Genomic DNA, 24,348 nt, shown 5'->3' with positions numbered 1-24,348 from the left:
CCTGCTGAAGGCTCTTCCCACTGTCAGTCTGCCACTGACTGACCTTTCTCTAAAGTCAATGCTTAGGAACACTTAGCACTCCAGCATTTTGAGAGCAGCAAATCTATTTGAGGTCATCATTACATCTATGAGCCAAATAGAAGGGGTTGAAATTTTTTCCTTGCAAAGGCTAAACACAGGACTTTTCAATGAGCCAAAATAGCAAGTGACACAATTTGGGAAAAAAACCCAAAAAAACCTGCTAAGCCATTGAGCAGACTTTCCAAAACAGTCATTGGCACATTGACCCAACCTTACCTTGTCGCAGAAGACTTTAATTTGGCAGTAGGCTCTGTGGACAGGTTTGTTACTCCTGTTATTGTAGCTGTAAGTGTCAATCTGAAGATTCAGGGGCAGGCCTTTAACTCCCTTCTGAGAGGAAAAATCTGTGCTGAGGCAGTTCACAGAAATGAAAACCTGCAGAAGAGGAAAGCAGCAGCTGTCAGTAGTGACACACAGAATCCTGGCTGACCACTGAGCAAGTGATACTCAGGGAGTGCTAAGGCCCAAATGCTGGCCCTTGCCACTACAAGCAGCACCTTGTTTCTTCTGAGACATCAGGTAAAATCCCCAGGAAGCAATATAACATTTTTACGTCTTTATATAAGCTATTAGAGGGGACAAAGCCACTTTGTCCAAAACAGATTTCAACAAACTCTCCAAACTTTAGTAAGACTCCACCCATTTTTCCACCCAAGAACTCTCAAATGTCGCCATCAAACTCTTAGCAAAAATACACTCAATCCTCACTGCTCAGTGTTTATTATCATCTTGGTAAGAACACGACCATGTTTCCAAAAATTCATGTTACTTCGGGCATGTTAAAACAAATCTTTCCATGAATTTTACATGAGCACAGCTTATGCTTGAAACTACTTGGTTGAGGGTTTTTTGGTTGTTTTTTTCTTAAGGTTATTAAAAGCTTCTAAAAAATTATTAGGCAACATGTAATCTTTAAACACAGAAATAGCACCATTATTCCAGTGAAGGTTTCTGGGCTTTACACTAAGTTGAACACTACTGTGAATATTCCTTAGGAAGACCTGCAATATCCTGTTAACATTCAGATGGTAGGAGCAAGAGAAACATTTCTATTATTCTTATAAAAAATTAATTACAGGGAAAATTAATTGCATTTCTGAACATATCTAATTTCATTTCCATAACTGCCTGAAAAAACAACAAAAAAACCCTCTCAAAACCACAAATTACAGACAACCAGAGAACAAGTCCAATGCTGCTTAACAGAAAGAAGAACTGTCCTTAAGTGGATATGAGCAGATAGACCAGAGTACTTTGTATCTAGATAATGGGCTTGCAGTGTGCTAGGCTTTTCTACAGACACATTACTGGCACATCTCAGAAGCTGTAAGGATTAATTACAAGGAATTTACGAGCCACCAAGACCTGCAACAGCTCCTCTCCTCTCTGCCTGAAGAATAAAGGCTGGGAACTCACTGCTTAAAAAAAAGAAGCACCTTCGCAGCGATTTTGCAGGAGGACCGTCCCAGGACCCGATCGCTCACTTACTGCGGTGCTTCCACCAGCACCACTCGAGTCTCAGCTGTGAGCTGGTGCCACCTCCCGGAGCTGCAGGGGCTCACACAGACTAAAGAAAGGTTACAGGCTTTGGCTTTGCTAAGTGCTCGAGGTCCTCTTCACACAGGTTCTGCAGCATCCTTCACCAGTTTTAACAACGATGGGAAATGGAAATGTAAAACCCTGATCTGGTGATAGTTTATAACCACTGTTTGTTCCCAGCCATGCATAACACAGCTGTATAAAAACTCGGGGCAGGGAGGAAGAATAGTGCAGGTGAGGGACTCCTGTTGTAATGACTGGTCTGAATATTGAAGGTTCACATGCAGCTTCCTGCAGCCTCTGTGCCCCGGGAGGGCAGCGCAGTAGCTCGGCGTGCACACACCATCCCAGAGATTCCAATGTCCCCAGCAAGTCCTGCTGTGCCAAGGGACACGGAACGTGTGAAACACCACCCAACCCAGGCCAGCACAGCACATCAGCAGAGCCCCAGCCCCCGACCTGCGCTGCTGCCTCTGCGGGGCCTCAAGCTAGGAAGACACGCAGGACGCAAGGTGTGCTGGTGCTCAATGTCTGCTCACCCTCCAGCCTGTGTCCCAGCATCCCAAACCTGTGTTGTTCCACAACAACTACTTCTGAAAGCATTAAATACATGTCAAATCACAGTCAGGAAAATTATTTTAAAATAAGCTGTTTGCAGTCTTCCCCAGACTAACCCAAAGGATGGCTTTGAGTGCTTTTATCCACCCCGCTTCCCTTTTTGCTTGCTACCTTTGGCTTTACAAGGGCATTTTGCCTGCAGCGCTGGCACACCCCGGGGGAAAGCTTCAAGGAGTTTGAAGAGCTGCTCTCACCAGTTTGGGAGCTTGGTAATCAGATGTATGCACAGCCTGAATAATTGCATTCCCTGAGCAGGGGTTTTGTTTTTTAAAAGACCCTCAACTCTGCTGTTTGCATATTTTTACAGTTTAAATTTTAATTTGAAATATACCTACACTGAATATTCACACAACTCATTTCTGTATGAAAAAATGACTGCATTCCTTAAGAAAAATATGCCCAAGCAGCCACCTCAGCAGGTCCACCGCCACCTCGAAATTTCTGTGAAATCCCTCAAATGAGTTTCACACCACTGGACACCAGAAGATTCAATGTGCAGCATCAGTCACCAGTTCTCTAGCACATGGTGCCACTTCTCTTCTGAGACTTCAGGTCAATGTTTTCAGTTTTTATGGCTTACCAGCCACACAAAGCCCACTGGGCTGAAGGCAGAAGAGCTGGTCTCAGCACAACAGACATGTTACTACAGCAGAGCTGCACAGGTATCCCATGGGAATTTAGCATTGCCTGTCAGATGACAAAGATTATCCCCCTACTTTAGAGTCTCCTCATTTGATTAGCTTTGGCTTTAAGCAGCTGACTTCATTTTCATGCCATTTAAATCTTCAGGACTCTAGGCAGGAGATGACAACTAAAACCTAATCACATCTCTGAAGCAACAGAGAGCCAGCCTGTCTTCTCCTGCTTGCACTAAACCATTTCAGTTCAAAAAGAGATCTACTTCTCCCTACCCATCCTGTAACTCCTCTTTTTGAGCAACTTCAGGTTGCCTCAAGTTTCACAAACCAGAATCTAACAAACAGCTTTTCCAGTTTGGGCTAAAACAGTTTCAGCCAGGTTCTTTATGTACAGGAATATCTGACTTACATTAGAAATGAAATGTAAGGCCACATTACTGCGTCAGCTACATCCCCACCCCAGAATTGCCAGAAGAAAGAAAAACGAACCACAGAAGTTGCTCTGCATCTTTAGCCTGCTGAGCAAGATTCCTTTTCATGTGTCCAACCTGTTTTTCTAAGGGCAGTTCCGCATTCTCAGCTATATTAAGATTTGTTGTTACTTTTAAAAAAAACATTTTCATCTCACCTCCCAAGATTCAACATAAAGACAGCACTTAAAAATAGAGCACTGTCAAGCCTGGGCACTTACAAACGTGAGCCAAGCCCTCAAAAGTTACGGAGATTTTCTTTAAAACTGAGATTTCTAAAGGGATTAGAAACCTGTTCTCAAGTTATTTTGCTTGCTTGGCAGTTGAGCCTTTAGTCTATATTTGACTACATACGTCCAGGCTATTTGACTACATATGTATCTAGGCTATCATATATCTAGGCTTTTCTCTCCAACCAAAGACAGGCTTTATTTTCCTTTTTTTTTTTCCTGTTGATTTTTTCCATGCTTTTTCTAACTCTTGTTAACAAAAGCTGAGATACGCATCGAGGCAAATGGCTCCACAATAGTGGCATCTCAGACAAAATCAAACAGCATGAAAACTGTGAGCTGCTACAAACTGCTAACCCCCACACTTGGCATTCGCCCCAGCACTCTAGAGCCTCCTTTCCCCAACACCATGCTGGGTTTCTTACAGCCTTCTGGGGCAGCCCAGCTGCACACAACAAAAGACTGAAGGTAGAAGGATTAAAGCACCTCCTCTGGGATCCTGCTGGAAAGTTAGCGTGGGAAGAAGTCAGACCTCATGACTTCTCAGTCTGCTTTAACCATCCAACCCCTCATGCCCCTCCTCACCTAAGGTGGGAGGAACACATCGTGCCTACATTCAAATCCACGAGAAACAATCTTCCATTTTAATAACACAGAAAAAAAAAATTAATCCGACAGCTCTGCCATGTGCCCTCAAGGAAGGGCAGCAGAAACAGCCAAGTTCTTTCCACACAGCACCTTTTTCTAACAAGATCTGCCTTTCAAACAAACCAGGAAAAACAGACATAATTAAAGGGCAATCAAAGTGCTGCAGGAACCTCTCTGTCAGCAAGATGAAAGATGCCTTTTTTAAATGAAGGCTTGCATACCCAGATCTCTTCTCCGCAGTTTATCTTGGACGCTGTACTCTTTTGTCACACAAAAGCACTGGCAATTCTGATGAGTCCAAAGGCTACATATGCAGCAGCTTTAAATGAAATGTCACCTTGTGCAGGCTCATCTGCCCTAGTGCAAAGCCCAGTTGGAAAGGAGCAGTGTAGGTACTCACCCATGGCACCCAGGGCTGCCACAAGAAACAGGGAGCAACTCATGTTAGCACACCAAGAACTCCGACCAGTCACAGCAAACACAGGCATGGGTAACACTACCGGGCTACCTTGTACATCCTTCTGGATAAGGCCCTACACAGGCAGACATGGACTTTTCCAGGCTGATCACCTTGCTCCATATTTATTTCATTTCAAGAGAAGGCAGGTAAATGGTATTATCTCCTCCTATTTATGCTCCTTTATATTTCTGTGCCCAAAGGATTAAGACCTTACTCAACAATCCAAGTCCATTGGATATTTCATTCTATATTGAGAATTCAGATAAAAACTTCAGCTCTTTTCTCACACTAGGAGGCAAAAGCCTCTCATTTTAACCACAGAATAGTTCGGGTTGGAAAGGACCTTAAAGATCATCTATTTAAACACTTCCAGAGATGAGGCATCCACAGCTTCTCTGGGCAGCCTCAGCACCCTCACAGTGAAGAATTTCCTCCTAATACCTGATCGAAATCTGTCGGTTTGAAGCCATTCACCCTTGTTCTATATCATTATAAGCCCTTGAAAATGTCCCACTGCAGCTTTTTTTTAGGGCTCCTTTAGGTACTGGAAGGTGTTCTAAGGTCTCTCCAGAGCCATCTCTTCTCCAGGCTGTACAACCCCAACTCTTCAGCCTGTCTTCACAGGAGAAGTTCCAGGCTGTGTTATATTCAGTCTATGTTATACTCAACAAATTGTCAGGATGTTTTTGATGTTGGATTACTGCGTTTGTACAGAATACAGAGTTTGGAGCCTACAACACAACAACCAGACACAGGTTAAACTGCAATGAGCTTCTTTCCAGGGAATGAAGCTGGATACTACTTTTCCTGACCTTCGCTAAATAGTTCCAATGTTATGCCCAACATACAGTAGGCAAAGGGATTCTAGTGGGTCTAGAGACCATTTTCCTGACACAAAGGCAGTATCTTCCCCTCCTGTAATGAAAAATTAACCAGAAGCTCAAAGTTTGCAATTTCAATGCTGATAGCTGAAATCATATGGTTTCTTTAAAGGCTTGGACAAATACAAACATCAAAGAGAAACATAAAAATGAGTCTTTTCTAACAATTTGTCCCCATGTCTCTCATCTATGCTGCAAGCTGGCTGGATGCAAAACATCTCCAGTCCAAAAGCCTTATGAAGTACACCAGCAGAGTTCCAAGCCGTTTCGAGAGGCAGAGCTGTCAGCCTGGGCACTACCTTGTGCCAATGTAGCTATGTGGCTTCCAGGATTGGCTCTGGGCGAGAGCCAGGCAGCTTGGAGTGCAGGCAGGGCAAGCACAGGTCTGCCTGCACACATCCACGAAGGCATGTCCTAAGAAAGCAGTGCTGGGAAGACTCTTCTGTGTTTAAAAGAAAAAAAAAACCCAAACCCACACTTTGGTAAGATCACCTGAGAGGTGGCTAATCTTACTGCTCTCACATTCGTTTTTTCACCTCCCACATGCACCACAGGTTTTGCATCAGCAGAAGGTGAGCCAGGAAAGAGATAAAAAAATTGGGCAATTCATGCACCTGTGGGCTCTCTCAGCCGCCTCCTGCCTTTGGGGTCGGATACTCCAAAAAAGGCTTGTCTGGCAGATGGGTGATAGGGCTGCATCCGCTCCAGCTCCACTCAGGCAGACGCAGGACCATCCTGCTAGCAGCCCAGGGGAATTAGTTTGCATTCAAACCTACCAATCCCAATTTGGGTGACTGACACAGAAGCCATCATGGGTCCCACACCACGTCAAGGAATGACAAGTGGGAAACACGATCCACCTCCAGATAAAGAACATCCTCCTAGCAAGTTTACTGCATCAACAAAACAAAAAGGAATGGTAATGAAAGGAAAATACATATTCTTTCTCACAAAGAGCAATGCTGATTGTTATTCCAACCTGTTCTGAGGCAAGGAGATATAGCAATGTCTCTGCTCGCAACATGTGGGAAACCTGGGGATAATGGTTCCCAGTTGTACTGATGCTTCCTCCCACCCCACACTTTGATAAGATAAAGCTGCTGGGCCAGGTTTTGTTAGATAGGTTGGAAAGAAAGTACAAACAACAGTTTAGCAAGAACAGTGACAATACGTTGAAAAAAACCCAAACAAACAAACCCCCACCAAAAAAACCCCAATACACCCCCCGACATCAACAAGAACATCACAAGTCTCCAAAAACAATGACAAAACACGAAACCTGACAAAACAACACAGAGAATTAAGTCTGCAAAGGCACAAAAATGGCTGAAAAGAAAGAGCTGCCATCAGGTAAAAAAGGAATAGAGAAAAGGGAAGAGGAAAATAAAACAAACCCTCCTACTTTTCTCTGTAGAAGAGCTAATGTCAAGAGATTTTTCTTTCAGCTTTAGGAAATATCCTGTGAGCTCGTACAAGACCAGACAATGGCAGAGCCTTGGGACACCAAGTTCAGAAAAAATACTGAGTTGAAAACTTGCTTCTAGTGGGCAATGCTTAAAATCAAGGGCAGCAGATGCTTGTTTTTCAGAAAACCCAGGACAGAGTAGGGAGAGGTCAGTGTTAAGAGGCAGGGTAAGCAGTACTTGCTATGACTTTCCTATGTCACTGCTCCAAAGGCTGTGTGTACTTGTGCCTCAAAGTATTTGTGGTCTGCAGCCTTGGCTTCATACCAATCTCTTTCCTTCAAGTATGTTTGACTCATCACATTTCATAGTTTCATTTCCAACTAGCCAAACCTGTACCTACTCAATGCTGCTGAAGGTGGCAACACCTTCTTTAATGAGGCATATGACTGCTGCTTCATTACAATGGCATCCATATAAATGTATGCAATATTCATCAATCAAAAAAGTTGAAATTCTTCCTGCAGTGAACACCAAGGGAGGATTATGCTAGAATAAACTCTTAAAATAAATCAGTAGTGTACCGCCCAGCCTCACTTCAAGTGGTAGCAAGAGATCCACCCTCTCCAAAAACTGAACTCCTCTAAAGAAAATAATCCAGCCAACATGTGGGAGGATCTGCCGAGACGACCACCCTCATTGCGTAAGGTTCTATTTTGACAGGCTATCCCAAATTAAATGCAAATTACCATAATATAGGACCATTCCACTCTTCCTGGACAAAAAGTAAAAGTAATAAAAAAAGCACTGTTTAATTGCTCCGTCATTCAGGGCATCACTTAAGAGATACCACATCATCTTCCTTTTGGTGAAAAGGCAGCAAAAAGCTCTGTCATGATAGTCTCTAGCTCAAAATGCCTGTTACATTCACCATGTATTCCTTTTTAGTAGAAAGAGTCTTTTCACACAGAGTATCTGGCTTACAATACTTTTTTTTTTTTTGGAGGAAAGGAAGGAGTAGGAGGACAATAGAACCCTTAATGTGCAGTGACATCATTTTTGGCTACAGTCCCATTACCCAGCCTAAAGCAAGCCAGACCAAAGACCTCCATAGGGGCCCTTCTCTGGGAGCTGCTGGAAGCAATGCAACTTTTCAGAAGGGACCCATTGGGAAGCACAGATCCTTGCCCTGTTAGAGCTACAGAAATGGGCAGGGAGGCTCTTGCAGTCACTGTGCAGACAACAACTCGCCCTTTTCAGACAAGAGGCCCCAATACTCCTGCTCCACAGGGCAAGAGCTCAGACAGGATTTGAGCAAAGCAGGATCCAGGCAAAGCCAGTTAACCCTGGGGAAACCAATCTGTCCACATTGTTCAAGTGCCACTGACCTGAGAGCAGGCCATGTCCCCAGGCCAGACTTATGGGACAGAATTTGCTTCACAGACTAACGGGTAACACAGCAGAGATAACAGGACAACAGCCAACATTACGAAGAGCAGTATGAAATGTGCATTTAACCACACACATAGCGGCAATTTTCATTAAAAGGCCCCTAATGGGTACCAACCAAGAAAAGGAGAGCCTGGCATGTTGTACAGACCTGGGAAGAGATGGCTCCCAGCCTCAAAAACTCATGACCTGAACCTACAAACACTTCTCCTGACTGAGATATGGAGGACAAAGACACAAAAAGGGCTGCAAGGATTCCTATTCCCTACTTCTAACATTCCCACACCTCAAAGACAGCCAAGCCTGCTCAGTCAACAAGAAGAAGCAGACAACTCCAGAGAAAGCTGCATCCCACCTCTAGACACCCTGTCCCTAATGAAGTCATAGACATGGAAGATGACGAGCTTGTGTTCAGACATCTAAAAGCTTCTTTGCAGGGGAAGAACCCCACCTCGACTGTCTGCCCAACACGGCAGACATCCAGCATGGGGTGGGAAACTGTTTGAAGTCTCCACAAGCCTCAGGCTAACTCCAGCATTACCTGTTGCATGAAAGTGAGTATCAGCTACACATCTTGTCAGACTCATTGGATCATGCTTCCACTCAAGCAGGATGCTGACTGAATAGCTACACTGGCTTTCTTAAATATCCCATTCAACAACTCACCAGTTCATCAACTAATTTTCCAGTTCACCCTCTTTCCTTTTCTTCTCACAAAGCATGATTGTCTCCTCATTCAATTATTCCCCTCCCCTGCTCTGTCAGGTGATGGGATCAGACCTCACCTCTAATACAGACACCTGAAAACCCACCTGAATCACTGCTTCCCTACTCTGCAGTGTCTCCTGACAATCTTTTTAACCCTGACCTCACTCTCCTTCAAATCTCAACAGCACCGCTTCAGGGCAGCTTGCCTCTTTCAAAGCCTGGCCCTCCTCCCCACCCTCAGCTCCCTTCACTGTCTCAGAGCAAGAAGGCTTTGGATCCTGGGCCCTTTTCCAGCTTGAACACACACTTGCAAAGATCAGAGAATACTTAAACCAGCCTCTGCTATGAAGCAGCTGCTTCCAGCAGCTCCTGTGATGTCCCAAAACAACAGAAGAGGGCAGAGGGGAGCTGCCAGAGAGGAGCACATTTGCTCTGAAATCCGTGGACACAGTCTGGTCCCAGAGTGGGAAGTGTCTGTCATGCATGAAATACTCCTGGTTTCTACACCCAAGGGCTCATGAGCAGCACACCAACGCAGGCAGCTGTGGGACAACTGCAGCCGTGCAGAGCCAGGCTTGTTCGATGTGTCCAGTGACCAGAGCCCTGGCCTTGCTCTTGGCTCTCCCAGCACAGTGCAACTGGGAAATGGGAAATACTTGTTACTGAGGCCATCTCAAACATCCATTGTGGATTCCACAAATCCACAGCTGCAAAATCCACACAATTTTTCTTGCAACAGTAGGAGCACATGACTTGTATTGTATGAAAAGAACATTTCTTCACCAGAAAGGTGCAGTTTACTAAACCACCCTAGTGGCCCAAGGGCACTCGCAAAGTGCTCTCAGGCAGGTGACACCCTCCTGAACAGACACAGTGGCAGAGGTGCAATATTCCTGTACATCCCCCCAAGAAAGCAAGCACCTGGTCCCAGAGCTGCTAGGGGCAACTCCTTGGGATAATATGCTATTTCTGCCTTCAATCTGACACACACCCTGCGTGCCCAAATGAGTAACTACATCAGAAATCCCAGACACAGAGCCTCATCACCTCCCATTTGACATGGCTGCACATGATAAATCATTTCCACAGCACACTGGAAGCAAAAGCAAGAGGGAGAAACAGCAAGCCCAGAAGAATCACCTGGCTCTGATCCAGGTAACTCCAGGGCTCAGGAAGCAAATTTCTAATAATCAAGGCTTGCTAGCTGGTTAAACATACTGTCCGTGCAGCACTTCTGCTGTTATTAGATATTAAACACTGTATTTATTACTGTGAAGGAATTTCTGTAACATCAGAAACTCATCTCTATCTACGCCCTGCTCTCTTCATATACTTTAAGACTGCTATCAGGGGGTGGGGGACAGGGAGGGAAGAAAAAAGAGAGAGCAAGAGCATACAAGGTAAATGAACCATGCAATAAAAATTGTTGAAATTGGCTCAGACATCTCCTGATAAGATCACAGAAGTTGAGAAAGAACTGCTGAATTTCTACTGGTGAGAAATTCAGTCATTGACAAAACAAATCTACTCAGGGAAAAATTGAAGTTAAACAGACAAACACACAGAGCACTTGCTAAAAATGCCATTTTTTTAAGTACTGAAGTTGAGAGTATTTTTGTCTTAATATGATTCTGATCCCAGGAGTCAAGACTTGCACATTCGGTATCAATAGTCCACTCTGAAAGTTCATACAAACCAGGACTCACAGTATATGGATCTCACACACTAAGATTGTGAATCTGGAAGCAAATTTGCCTCTGTAGCTACAAAACCAGTCTTTCTTACACCTCCCCACATCACTTCATCCCATCAAGTTCAGCCCCGAGATGAACTGTCACCATGAGGGCCCTTAGATCTTTTCAAGATGCTACTGGCAATTTCTGAATTTCTGGCAATAGACTGAAACTACTCATTCAGGGATCTGTAGAGTAATTCAGCAACAGCCACCTGGTAGGAAGGGACGGCTTTTCCTTGGGGCAGCCACAAAGTTCTCAGCACCAGGTGTGAGCCCTGCTCCTGGGTTAGTGGCCCATCCCTGCTGCTGCAGAGTGGCTCAGCCAGCACAGAGGCAGCTGCAGAAAGTGCTTCCAGCTCCTTGAGGACTTGCATTGTTCTGTCTGCATGATCCACTCTGTGTGCAAATCCTAAGTCTTTGCATACCTCGTGGACACCAACTTCCTGGGTTTGTCAAATGTTTGACTCACTATGGCAGCAGGATAATACTTACTGACTCCTTCTGACAGCTCTTCTGAAGCATTATCTGTTTGCTCACATAGTGAAGTGCTTCATGTTTTAGAAATCAAGTCAGCTTTTTAGCATCCTCCAGCAGGTAAGGCCCTCCCTGCCAGCCCTCTCAACCTGACTGAAGTCAATCTGGTGAAAAAGGAATCCTGGCACCCAACATCAGCCTCACAAGTAGTCCCCCACACACTGCAAAGCAGCACTTTCAGCAGCAGCATACACACAACTCCTCACTGCTGTCTACCAAGCATCCCAAACGTCTCCCACAGAGCTGAACTCTAACAGCAGTCCCCACACAACATCTTCTCCACAGCCCTTGTACAGGACAGAGCACAGTTTGTGGTGACAGCAAGCTCTGTGCAGTGACACCAGCCCTTGCTCCTCCTGCAAAGCATGGCATGCACAGCTCCAAAGAAGGACCTGTGTTCTTTGTTGAGAGTTCCCATGTCCCCCCAAGCCAAGCTCTCCCCAGACATGGCACTCTGCAGCCATCAGTACTTTTCCCCATGATGCTGGTCACTACTGGTACTGCTTGCTGATACCAGTTACTAGTACTAGCAAGGGCACAGGCAGTCTCCAAAAACAGAAGGACACCATTCCCAATTTTTAAAGAAAACCCAGGCAGTAATGAAACTCTCCAAAGAAAACTCCTTCACTTTGACTCCAGCAACAAACCAGTGAGAAATGCCTTTAGAACTGAGTTGGTTCCGTGCTCTGACCTGCTTTCTGTGAACCTAGAAGATGCCCAAGCCTTTTCCAGAAGCCAGAGTGGCTCAATCTGCTGCAGTTAGCTACTAGCTAGCAAAGCTGCCTGTACTTACACACCTACCAAAGCGCCCACAGTTCTGCGCAAAGATCAACACAGAGTTCACCAGGAGGCTGCTCTAGTTTGAAATAGGTCACTGGGTGTTGGGATCTGCGGTTTAAGCAACACATGCTTTAGGAGCTCAGAGGCAGCAGCTGTTCCCTCTTCGGTGGAAGACAAGCCCATTGCAAGAGCCTCAACTCCCCAGCAGCTGCCCCCTGCCTCCCGCAGGGATCCTCAGGGAGGCTGCGCAGTGCCAAGCCCAGCTCCGCTCCATCACACCTCCCGCGCCACTCCATCTGCTCGGGAAACGCTCAGTGCTTCCTTCTGCCAGTACTTGTCTCTCAGGCAGGCGCTTCTGCCAAGAACCCTAAAGCAGTTGCAAAGCTCTCCCAGTTGCACATGCAAACCCTCTTAAGAAATAGCCAGAAGGTTTTGCCTAATGTAAGAGTGTAAACAAACTTGTTACATGCTAATCACCAGGTAGGCCACACACCCTTCCCTTCCCCCAGCCCCTGAATCGGCTGAAAGGACAGGAAATATAATCGTGGTCACATACCTTCGCTTCCTCATTGATGTCCCAGGTGAAGGATATGGCGTTGTATGCAATCTCCTCAATGTTACTGATGGTGTTGAAGCTCTCCTTGTAGTCAGCTGTTAGAAAGAAGGATTCATGAGGGAGACAAAGAGGAGATATCACCTGAGTCCTTAATCACATGAAGCAGCCAGAAACTGTAACTCTTCAGCAGCCCCTTGAGGGCAAGAAAAGCTGAACTGTACTTAGGAATGGATCATTAAAGAGGCTAGAAATGGTTCTCACACACAAAAAAAATCCTCAACAAACAGGACAAAGGAGCAAAATGGGACTTGCAAAAATTTTAAACTAGAAACTTCAGCGAAAAAGCCAGACATCCTAAATATCAGGTGTTCTATGCCTTAACCTGCTATGTAGGGGAAACTCTACCCTGCATGGCAAGGACATAAGCTCTCAATAAAACTCCTTCAATAACAAACAAAGATTTGCATGCGCGTCTGCTTTAAGTGCCAGGTGATTAATCCCTGCTTTGATTCACAGAAGGAAGGGACGAGGAGTACAACCCAGCCTTCAGCCAGAGAGGGCTGGAACCCAGCCAGCCTCAGCCTTGTCTGGAGGCAAGTGGAAATTTGCAGTGTTTTCTTTTTTTCACATGTACCAAAGACCAGTTGTGAGCAAAGCTGTGGGAAGGTGGATCATTAGTCTTGAGGTATTTCTACGAGGATCTTGTCCTTTGAAGAAACACAATATTTAGGACAGCCACTGGGACTACAAGCTGTGATTTAGCTACAAGCACCAGGATATTAAAAAAAACCCTGTTGTTTGGAGGGGGCTGTTGATCTCCCAATACAAAACCCTAAACCCCACCAATCAAAATCCTCCCAAAAATCAGCTTCTTTAAGGTGTCCTAAAAACTATAGCATTAGCTCCAAGCAATCACAAACTGTCTCTGGGCTTTCAGCAAAGCTGTGAATAACAGAGAGTGATCCAGAAGTTCCTTAAAATAACAAAGCTTTAGGAGGAAGCCAAAGCTTGCCAAGGAATTAGGTCTGAAGTTTGACATCAGCAATGAGAGTGTTCTTTACCTATATCAATGCATCTTTGTTTGGCTGTGTGCTGTCTTGAGTGCCAATATTTCCAGTGCCTGAGCTGATCTTCCCTTGTTTTGTCTTCAGCAAACACAACCATAATGACACTCTGAAAGGAGAGAGGAAAAGACTAAGAAAAAAAAAAAAACAAAACAAAACCAACAAAAAGGTGAAAGAGAAAAAGAGAAAAGGCCAGAGAGTACATTTGTTTTGGAGCTTTAGGCTTTTCTACTTGAGGCACTACAGTATACCAGCACACCGCTGCCAAACAGGAAGGCAGACAACAGCACTTTCTGGATCATAAACAGAGATGAGCAGAACTCCTCTCCTAACTAGAATTCAAGGATCTCATTCCAGGTGTTGCATCATCTTTACACAAGTGCTGACACCACTTCTTAACAGTCTGAGCCAGGATGGGTTGGTCTGGCAGTAGGTGGACAGCAAAGGAACGAACACTGACGTAAGAGCGCGGGTAAGCTGGCCTTTGTGCTGATGCTCTGGTCTAGATTACTGCACTTCGGGAGAGTTTAAGGTTACCATTGTACACACCCTCCTCCCAAGAAACCACAAGTGCTGCCACTCACTCGGACTTTACTGATGGGGTGATGGATTCCTTCACTGCTGCTGACTTCCTTCAGCGTGATTGGGTAAAATTGACCTTTATTCAGGTAAGTCATTGTGCTGTCCCCAGGCTTCTGTCGGAGGGACTTGGAGGCTTCCAGAGTGTATTCAAAGTTATTCCTATAGAGTGAAAAGGGTAGTGATTGCTAAGGCATTTTCCTGGAAAGCTGATTAAATGTTCCACGTTTAATTTGGAGAAATTCCAAAGTCGTTAGTTGACTCATTAAGCCATCAACAGGCAAGGAAGTTGGAAAACAGGATGAGCCCCTTTTTCAACCATTTCCTTCATGAATGAACATTTAAGAGAAGTTCTTGGCAAGCTAAATCCTAAAATACATCAGCAGGCAACACTGGAAGGTCCCTGTTCAGGCTGAGAGCAGCAAGCTGCTCTCAGGGAACAGAAAAGTATCTTTACAGATTTAATTAAATTCACAAGCTAATAAGCTACTCAGTGGCCATCACCCTCTTGGTCAACTGCAACTATCAAACAATGAATTCACTCCCCTCCTCTGGAGTACAGATGAGTTTTATTTCTCCTATTTCTGCTGTAGATTTCCAGCAGATTGAGAGTAAGACAAGCAGATGAGGGAGGGGGCACAGCTGGAAGCAAACTCCCAGACCACTCACAGACAGCACTGCACATTCCCATGGGACATGGATTTGGTGCAAGGACAATAACTGAAGCTGGGTGGTATTTCCAACCCCGCAGGTAGTTTTCCTTAAAGTATTTGTTTTCTTTAAAGATACAGTTTTCAACTGTGAAATTCAAATGAGAAGACATAATTGTATGTTTGAGATCCAGAGCCTCCCCTCCTCCAAAATTCAACTGTGACTCAGTGCAAAATGGCGTGAGTTGTACTGCTTGCTCATGGCCAACTTAAAGAGAGTAGGAGGATATGGGCAAATGGGGGCCTTAAAGCATTACCCAGAAATGCTGTCAAAAACATAATCTTCTGAATTCATGTTGGCCATTCGGAGATTGAGTTCAGTAGGAAAGAAAACCTGGGGTAGACAAAACAACAATTAATACTGCAGCAACAAGGAAAGTCAGTATTAAATAGATACTTCTTACCACGGAACTTCTGTCAGGCAAATTGTTCACCAGATAACAACTGATTTTTGATTTGAACAAACAGGACACTTGAACAGTGTTTTAATCCAAAACTTTTGGGTATCAACTATGCACAATATCTTGTAAACCTTCCAAGTCAGCTTAAGGCAAAATTTTAATGCTTTCCCAAATCTCAAAGGGCATAGCTACACAGCTCCTTGAGGTTTGGCTTAAAAATCAAAACATGGTTAGGCTATTTTCAGTTGGTATCATAAAACAAAATCCACATATTTTCTCACTCAAGGGCCCTACATAATCCAACTGTTCTCCACTGAAACACCACACCTAGAAACTGGCAGTAAGGAAGCTTACAGTCAGTCACCTCAGTTTGGTACCTGCAAAGGCACCACAGAGTGCTGAACTCTTGCAAAACCTGGCTCTGTGGATCAAGAGAACTATTTCCACACTCTGCAAGCCAAAGCCTCTGTCACTAGTAAGATTAGTCATTTGCTTTTGATAATGATTTCATGTTGTGAAGGTTTTATTTACCAAGTTTTAATTATGCACCTTTCTGAGAAAGTCTTCTGTTTCTAAGCCACTCTGAACAGATTTCTGGCTCATGTAACAAGAACAGTTAAAGATGGAACCGGATCTCTCCATCCAGATCGAGACACACACACACACACACACACACACACACAGAGCAACTGCCTCTCTTGGTACCTCTTGCACACCCTCCTTGAAAGTCTCCGAGAAGGTGGAGTCTGGCGTTCGCCTCTGGGAGTTTTGGGGCTGGGTGTTGGAACTGAACTGGTCGGGATTGAGGCTCCTGTCGAAGACCACCACCCGCTCGGGGGGCTCGGGGTGGTACACGGTTGGCGGGATGCCCACGGCAAAGCCATGGGGCTGTGTCTCCGTTTTGATAGAATGGGTGGGCATCGTGGCAATTGAAACGGTGACCGTTGTGTCAGGGGTTGTGAGGTGGCCTCGCTTGTCCATGCCCATCTGGGGGGTGTGTGGAAGGACAATATTGAAAGGCACATTTTTCAGAACCTGGACTCTGTTTTCTCCGGCAGAAATGAGTGACTGTTCCGTCACATTTGGGATGCTGTTCCTTAAAGGGGAAAAAAGAAGCCATGCATAAATCACACATTTTATTTTACCATTAAACAAGAGTTAGAAAAACTTTTCAGCCTTTTGGACAAGGACAACTGACACCAACTCTCCTCCTTGTGCAGAATAGCTCAATCCTAACCTGAAAAGCTGAGAAACTCATTTAAAAAACTCCCAAAACTCCTCACCCACTGCTAACCATGCCACCTTGGAGATGAATTACCCTGGAGCAAAGGGTGAGGGTTCGCAGCCCAGATCCTCACTGCTTGGAAAACAGCAGTCCAAAACTAAGCACTTCCCACCACACACTGGCACACTCAGGCTCCACAAAGTTGCTCTTTGGCAGAGGGAGAAGGACTGACAGCAAGGTTGCTGCTCCTCTGCCCTAGGACTGTGCACCACCCGGGAAGCACTAATAAGGAAATTACACCCCTCTTTTCATTCACAACCCTCCAAGAAAATACACACCACGACTCCTGGGAGTGGTTTGCATAACTTGCCGCTCTCCACCCCACCACACTAATTTCTGCCAGGACAACACTGAGATCTGTGGCTGAGCTGACCTCATAGCTAGTAGCCACTAAGTCAGCCTGCCCTCCCTTTCTCCCTCCCCACTAAGTGGTCCTGCTCTCTCCTTTGCACCAATTCTGATGCTCCCCTGTCTCCTTGGTGAGCAAGTTCAGCTTGCTTGGCTGGCAGAAAACTAGCCACCTTTTCTTTCCCTGTTTGGTGATGGGTCAGTGTGAGACCCAATCTGGTTCAAGAGGAGCAGTGGGAATACACAGCTGGGAAGCAGCCTGCTCTTCTCAACAACAAGTCATTCAATCAGCTCAGCCAGATGACAAACCTCACCTCAGGTCCTTAAAGCACTCTAGTCTGTCCAAAGGAAGAGGATGGTAGGAGTGGAAGCCTGACTTGAGTGAACCTCACATTTGTAACATTCACTTAATCAGTATCATCTGCTTGCGAGGCACAAGAGAGGGAAGGCAGGAAGGGGAAGAAAGATAGAAGTTCCAAAGGATACAAAGAAAGTCCCCAAACAATACAAAACCCAATCACAAACACTTTGAAGTCCTCCCCAACTGGCCCATGCATGAAACAGCAATGCTGCTGGTACCTGAAAACAAAAATCAGCAGAGAGCAACTGAAGCAACTGCATGAAAAATGAAAAGGGTCACCAGTGACCTCTGCAGCCTGGAGAAGGGGTGCCTGTGCTACCAGGCCATGCCTAATGTTAGAAAGCAGCTTTTGCTAGGCTGGCTGTATGACATTAGCACACTAAAAGTAGATGGACAGCAAAGAGCAGCAGTTTGAGCCTCAACTCTCCACACTATGGTCCAATCTCCATCCTGTTCCTGGGGCAACGCAGGAATCTGAGGCATAGAGTAAAAGCTAACAATTTCTCTCTTCCAGCACATCACCACAGTGCAGCAAGTTACTTTCTTTCAGCAGCTTTGATAGTCTAGGAGGGAAGGGAGGAAACAGAGAAGCAATAACGAAAAAGAATACCTTTTGCTATGGTCTTGCTCAGCATGTTCTACCTCCGGTTTAGCTGTTGAAGATCTCCTCTCCCTTGGAACCTGGGAAATTTAAAACATACTATAATTCAATTCTTCCTCCTATACAAAAAAAAATAGCTTCTTAAAATCTGGTCAAATTAAGGAAGCATTGCTTTTGATGCCAGTCATTATTTGCATTGCAGCTTAACCCATGTTCACATGGCTTTGGGATGCCAGGCTGACCCCAGGAGATGCCTTGTGGATCCCCATGGAGCCAACTCAGCCACCTGTGCTAGCCCTGGGCTCCTGCTAGCAACAGGTGGCGAGAAAACCAGTGCAGAAAACCATCCATCCATGGCTGGAGCACCAGTACTGGGGTGAGTAGGACCAAGAGGAGATTTCCCAAGGTTTGCTGGCAGCGCAGGTTCTCTCCTCTGCAGGCTGGCAGAGTTCAGCTTGCTGGATGAACTCAAAGCTTGAGAAAGGATGCTGCTCCACAGCCACTTCCCCAAGCACACGTGCTCTCTAGGTCATTACCTCTAAGACCACTTGAGGCTCTCCTTCCTCCTCAGTGACCAGGGGATTTGGGGAGGCCCAGATCCAATCAGCACATTGAGAGACTACAGCTCATATTTGTGCGTGGCCACATGCAACACACTGGCCCAGACCATACTAAACCTTTTACCAATAGAATGTAACCAGCACTCTGGATTTAAGACAGCTCAGTATTGTTCCTTGTACTTTATGCCACAGACAGGATTTGCCCTGAAAACACAGCATCGATCCAACGAGTCACCTTGCCCACACAAATGCCATTTTCCTGGCTGTGCTGCAAGGCCAAGGCACACAGGAGAAGGTGAACTCTGGGAGCTATAGTGGCTCAGCTTCTTGCATGGAGCACATAATCAACACCCCAGCAACCCAAACCACTCTCGCAGTTACTGGCACAAGCCCGTGGTGCTCAGGTCCCCTCAGCCACGCAGCAAGGCCACACAAGCTCTCCTGCCAACCCACATGTGGGGCTCAGGACTTTTGTAACCCTCATCACACCTCCTGAATGAGCAAAGCAAACACCTTCTGGTGTATGTATGGAGGAGTGAACTCCTACCACTTTCCTTCATCAAAACCTGTTCAGATCCTGCCTCCATTTGCCAGCCTGGATCCAAGGTAGGGAACTGCCACTTCAGCACGAACATGAAGGGTGAGGGCACCCCTGCACAAACAGAGTTCTTCTCTACAGCCCCAACTGAAAACTATGTCCTTGTTCTTACACATAACCTGGAATCCTCAGAAACACTGGAATTGTTAGACTTCCCACAGTAACCAGCAAAATCTGGAGAACCTCTACTTGGAGACTGCTGGGAGGCCAACACTGACTAGTCACTGAAAAACAAGAGTTTTCCAAGCTGCATTTGGTCAACACTCCCAAACAAATTTTTATCAGTTTTGTTTCTTATAAGGCCTTATTAACCACAGTTGAGCAAGCCCAGTAGTCAAATGGAAGGAAACAAAAGCTGTTTGGTTTTACCATTTTGGCTTTTTTTATAGGAAGGCGATCTCATCAGCTGCCTTTAATATGCAGAGGGGGTGTATTAGAAATGCCTTGACATCATTGCTCTATAACATTACTCCATAACAGCCCTCAATAAATCTTTCAACTTCCAGTCATTTTGCTTTACACAAGTGTGCAGCATACCTGTTCTTCCACCGATTTTTTCCGTACACCCACTGATACTCAAACATAAGAGGAAACCTTGAATTAGGCATTAATGTACAGCAAATCCCTTCTGCTTTGCCAAGCATGAAGGATCAACATCAACGTTCTTTTTGTAATCTACAGGTTTAGAAATCAAAATTGATTTTGTGGATTAAAATTGTTCTGGTGAAAGTATGTTGTTGTTTCCTTTTTTTTCCCAAAAGCATAGCAAGCACAAGAACAAAGGAAGTTTTCTCACAAAACTAGCTGAATAACATCCACATCAGTGAGTCTGTGGCATTTTGTCGTGTGTGTGGAGTGTTAATCTCCATACTAAGCATTACAAGAACATTTTGATGTGCAAGACATGTTCAACTCTTAAAAGGGCAGACAAGGATTTTGTCTGCACCATGCAATCTCTCCTCGTGCTTGAAGAACATAACTGAGGTTGTCAACTGCACTCACTACTGTTAAAAGACACAAGCCAAAGTGCCAGGCAGGAGAGCCAAGTCAGCCTCCTGGCCTTCCTGCATGCTCAGCAAAGCAAAAACAGGCATCTCCACCCAGTGAGCCAGGCCACCATAACACAGGCATCTCAGCACAAGCAGGACCCCTCCCTGCCTGGAAATGCCTGCTGGTCTCCACTGACCTGGCTGGAGATAACTACCCTGGCTTATACTTTTGGTATTTGGGAAACAAAGCTCAGCAAAATGCACCCCATGCACACCAGAATGTTCTCTGACTGCTCACTTCAGCTGTGAGGATCTAGGAAGGCACATGTCTCTGAACAGACCATGAATGCTGGGGAAGAAAATCACTGCTGTCAAAGGATTAACAGATTACAGCAGTTGAAACTCACTGAGGGTTAGAGGGATACAGACAGCAACTCTTTCAGATGGACACTTCTGTCCCACATACCAACAAAAACCTGTAATTATACCTTAATATTAGCTGAGACTGAAGTAACACAACAAAGCACCAGCAAAAGCCAATGGTCCACCAGAATAGGGATCATGTGAGCAAAAGAAGAGGAGTTTCTTTCTCCATGTAGATTCATATTCAGACAGGGATGTGGTCCTAAAGCGTCATTCTTTATGACTATGTCTATAACATACTGCCTCTTGCAAAAACTGGGGTCAACAGAAAAAGTGCTACTCAAGTTGCAAAGTAGAAAAGTGATACTTAACTTTTACATCAAGATCTAGGGGATCTTATTTTACTGAGCTAAAAATAAATTTTCAGAAAGAGAGATATAGGGTTTTTTCCATTTAAAACCCACATAGCTTAAAGTCCTTGTGATCTGTTCACAGCTTCTGTAAAATCCTCTAGCAAATGACACCTTTTCAACAGGTGGAACATGAGCTCTGCTGGCTGCCAGAGCAAACCCACGCCAATCTACCTTGTAATAATCATAGAGCAGTCCGAGGGCAGCTGCACTGTCTTCATCCCCATTGATGCTCATCATAGCTTTGGTAGCTGCTGTGAGGGGATTTTCAAGAAAAGTTTTCCAGGCCTCATCTTCATTGGTGTAAGGACGTCTCTGAGAGTAGAGAGAGTCATTCTGAAGAACCAACACGGGTCTTTTACTTGAATCATAAAAAAAGAAGAAATAAAAAAAAGCCACCTGTTAGAATACATGAGAAACATTCCTAAAGTTTTTCAAAATTAGCTGCCCGGGTTTCATGGGGTTCATATTCTGATTCAGTGTACTGCAAGGATTAGTCAACACAAAAAGCCCAGAAACTTAGTTCTGATCTCACTCATGCTCAGCGTAAATCAGGATTAATTTGACCAAACTCAGATGGATTACACCAACCTATACAAAAAGGCAAAGCCATGTAAGAGCACAACCGACCTGCTCATGCTCTGAGTCCAACCCAAAAAGAGTTACACACTTACTAGCCAAACCACCTAGGAAGCCTCCAGCACATCCTAGGAAATAACGCCAAGCTACAACATGATCCAGTTCCTATGGGGAACTAGAAAATGTGCATTAATGAAACATCTCTTTTCTCCCATGCTTTCAAGTGTCTTCACTCTCAGAATACACCTAAAAACACCACCTAGAAGCTACTGATTAGTTACAGATGACATAGGGAAATTGGTAAAGGGGAATTCAAATCAATTTGGCACTGTTTTTTTCTGACAAGGGAAAAAAAACACTTACTGCCTAGTTACTGTTGAAATAATCCACCACACTAGTTTGAAACACACTCAGATGAGCGAAGAAAAAGGAAAAATCTGAGTTATTCCCTTTATGTTATAGTATACATAAAAAATTATATTTACCCTGAACATTTGGAGATTGCTGGGAACAAACAAACTCCAAAATGACTTGGACATTCTGCCCACAGACAAAAGCAAGACATGTAGAAAATGTTGTCCTGCCAGACTAGACAACTTAATATTTTTTTGGTTCTATTGGTAAAACATATGCTTCATTTTTTAAGTCAGCTCAAGCTAATGCTTAAATCTGACTTTTAAACCAGTTCAGTTTTATTTCCAGGGAAGTTTAACATTAGTTTACTGCAGATGGGCTGGGGGAGAAGGGGAGGCCTTTTTATTTTCCTTAATAATCCCAAACTTGACATTTTTAGTGAATTTGCAATTGTTTAAAATAAAAAAGTAATTATTTAAAACTGAAAACCCCACAAAAAGCAGTTGCCCACCACCTTCACACCCTTTTCCTAGTAGGGAATTACTCTTTTCATCTATTTACCCAGATACATTCAGAGACTGAAATATACTACAAATACAAAAAGTTGTGAAATAGAAAGTTGTGAAATACTTTAATCACTATAATCAGCTTAGCAGTATCCTACATTTATCACCACCTTCTACCAAAAAGATTGCAAAGCAAATTACGCATTTGATGCTTTATCAGTTACACAAGTCACCCCACTGAGCTGCCATCGGACAGCTCGGCTGAGCTGAAGGCACTGAAAGCAAGTGGGAGTTTCCAGGACTTATAAGAGCACTTCGTGGCTATAAATCAGTATTATGTAGCTGGAAGAAGAGCAAACAAAAACGACAAGAGACAAGTTCTTGCACCAAGCCCTCTCCTTAGGTCTTTATACGTATTTGTGTACACACTGACACAGATGCCCAAACGCAGATACCTCTGGTATTGAGGACAACTACTTTCTAATCAAAGTGAAGGGACCCACAGAAGACAAAGCAGAATTTTCTTTAGGAACATGGTACAAGCTCTTGTTCTTATACAATGTGATAAAAGAAACCTCAAATATCCATAGCAAGTGGGAAAATCCTCCAGTTAAACTCAGTCATTAAAAAAAATGCAACTGAAGTAACCTGGGTGCAATTCCCTCGATCCATCTCTGCCAAGCTGAAGGGCTAAGTCAGCCTTGCTGGAACTCACAAGACCACTAAGCTGATTCCCTCCACCAACACAATACTCACAAGGGAAGAGAAAATCATCAGAGAACCAAAAATACTGAGAACAAAAGCAGCAACTAACCAAAAGCCTAGCAAATGCAAAACCTACCTATTTTTGTGTTATTTCTTTGTCTTTGAAACACCCAAATTCAATGCATATTGCCCTACAGGTAACCCACCCACCTAAAACAGCACAGAAAAAGTTATCTGCAAAATTATCAAGAAAAGTGCAGTGTTTGGCAGGAACTCACTCCTTTCGGAGAACTACAGCTTCTTTCAGGAAAATGAGACTATATTAATAAGAGAAGGCTAACATATGTTTTTTCCTGCGTTTTAGAAGATAACTGGCATGCTGATCTGCTCACAGAGTAGTAGACATCCAGCAGAGGCAGAAAATAAGTTTCATACAGCAGTTCTAACAATTTCCCGATTTTACTTTCTACGTGACCACAGTGGAAGCAGAGGAATACTACAAAAAGCAGAAACTCTATCTTTGCCTGTGAGGCTTCCTCAGCCTAAGACGTTCTGTGCTCAGACCACAGAAACTATTCCTCTGTAATTCGCTGATCCAGCACCAGCCGTCCTGTCCCTCACCCTGCAATTTACCTGGCGACGTTCAGAGCTGCCCAGCCGTGCTGTGCCTGCTCCTGCACAGAGCACACCTCTAATGCTGAGGCAGCACGGAGGATTTCTGTCACTGGCATCTCCGTGCCAGAAAAGCAAAGTGCATGTACCCAAATTGCTACGGCCTCATCCACTAAGTGTCATTGGAAATAAACACGCCTATGAAAAATCCTAAACATAGGCATGAGTTGGTGAGCTGCTGCATTGGAGTCCTCTTCTTAGAAAGTGGCACATTGAAACAAGAACTCGGGTTTAAAATCCTACGCATTCCCTAGAAAATGAGTGCATTTGAGTCACCGATCATTCAAAATATAGAAATTTTATAATCGGTTCTTGAAATTAAATCACTTCAGAGTTACCGCCTTTTCTGACACTTAAGTGTCCTCGGCCGCCGTGAGCCGTGACAAGTGACACAGTGACAAGAGCAGCAACAGAGCCGAGTCCTCAAACACAGCCTGGCATCCGCTTGAAGGCGAAGTCTCGTATTCAACACCACGAAGATACAAAATACATACGAGTTCAGTTTAACTCTTTCAGCACGCAGTTTCGGCTAC

General features: G+C 44.6%; 1 protein-coding gene across 1 annotated transcript in view; it reads right to left on the bottom strand.

Annotated features, from left to right (window-relative positions):
* GRHL1 (grainyhead like transcription factor 1) overlaps positions 1 to 21,384 on the bottom strand; it is a 38,229-nt gene extending 16,845 nt beyond the window's left edge. Inside the window, exons 1-8 of the mRNA XM_017744981.1 lie at positions 21,174 to 21,384; positions 18,089 to 18,159; positions 16,190 to 16,580; positions 15,341 to 15,417; positions 14,379 to 14,535; positions 13,792 to 13,903; positions 12,731 to 12,825; positions 298 to 456 (exon numbers count right to left, since the gene is read on the bottom strand). Of these exons, the coding sequence (XP_017600470.1) occupies positions 298 to 456; positions 12,731 to 12,825; positions 13,792 to 13,903; positions 14,379 to 14,535; positions 15,341 to 15,417; positions 16,190 to 16,580; positions 18,089 to 18,159; positions 21,174 to 21,239 (1,128 nt within the window). The 5' untranslated portion in view covers positions 21,240 to 21,384. The remainder of the gene's footprint in view (positions 1 to 297; positions 457 to 12,730; positions 12,826 to 13,791; positions 13,904 to 14,378; positions 14,536 to 15,340; positions 15,418 to 16,189; positions 16,581 to 18,088; positions 18,160 to 21,173) is intronic.
* Between the last annotated feature and the right edge of the window lie 2,964 nt (positions 21,385 to 24,348).

The sequence above is a fragment of the Corvus brachyrhynchos genome, unplaced genomic scaffold, assembly GCF_000691975.1.
Source record: "Corvus brachyrhynchos isolate BGI_N302 unplaced genomic scaffold, ASM69197v1 scaffold116, whole genome shotgun sequence".
Lineage (NCBI taxonomy): Eukaryota > Metazoa > Chordata > Aves > Passeriformes > Corvidae > Corvus > Corvus brachyrhynchos.
The sequence above is the reverse complement of the archived record's forward strand: the minus strand, read 5'-3'. Positions and strand labels throughout refer to the sequence as shown.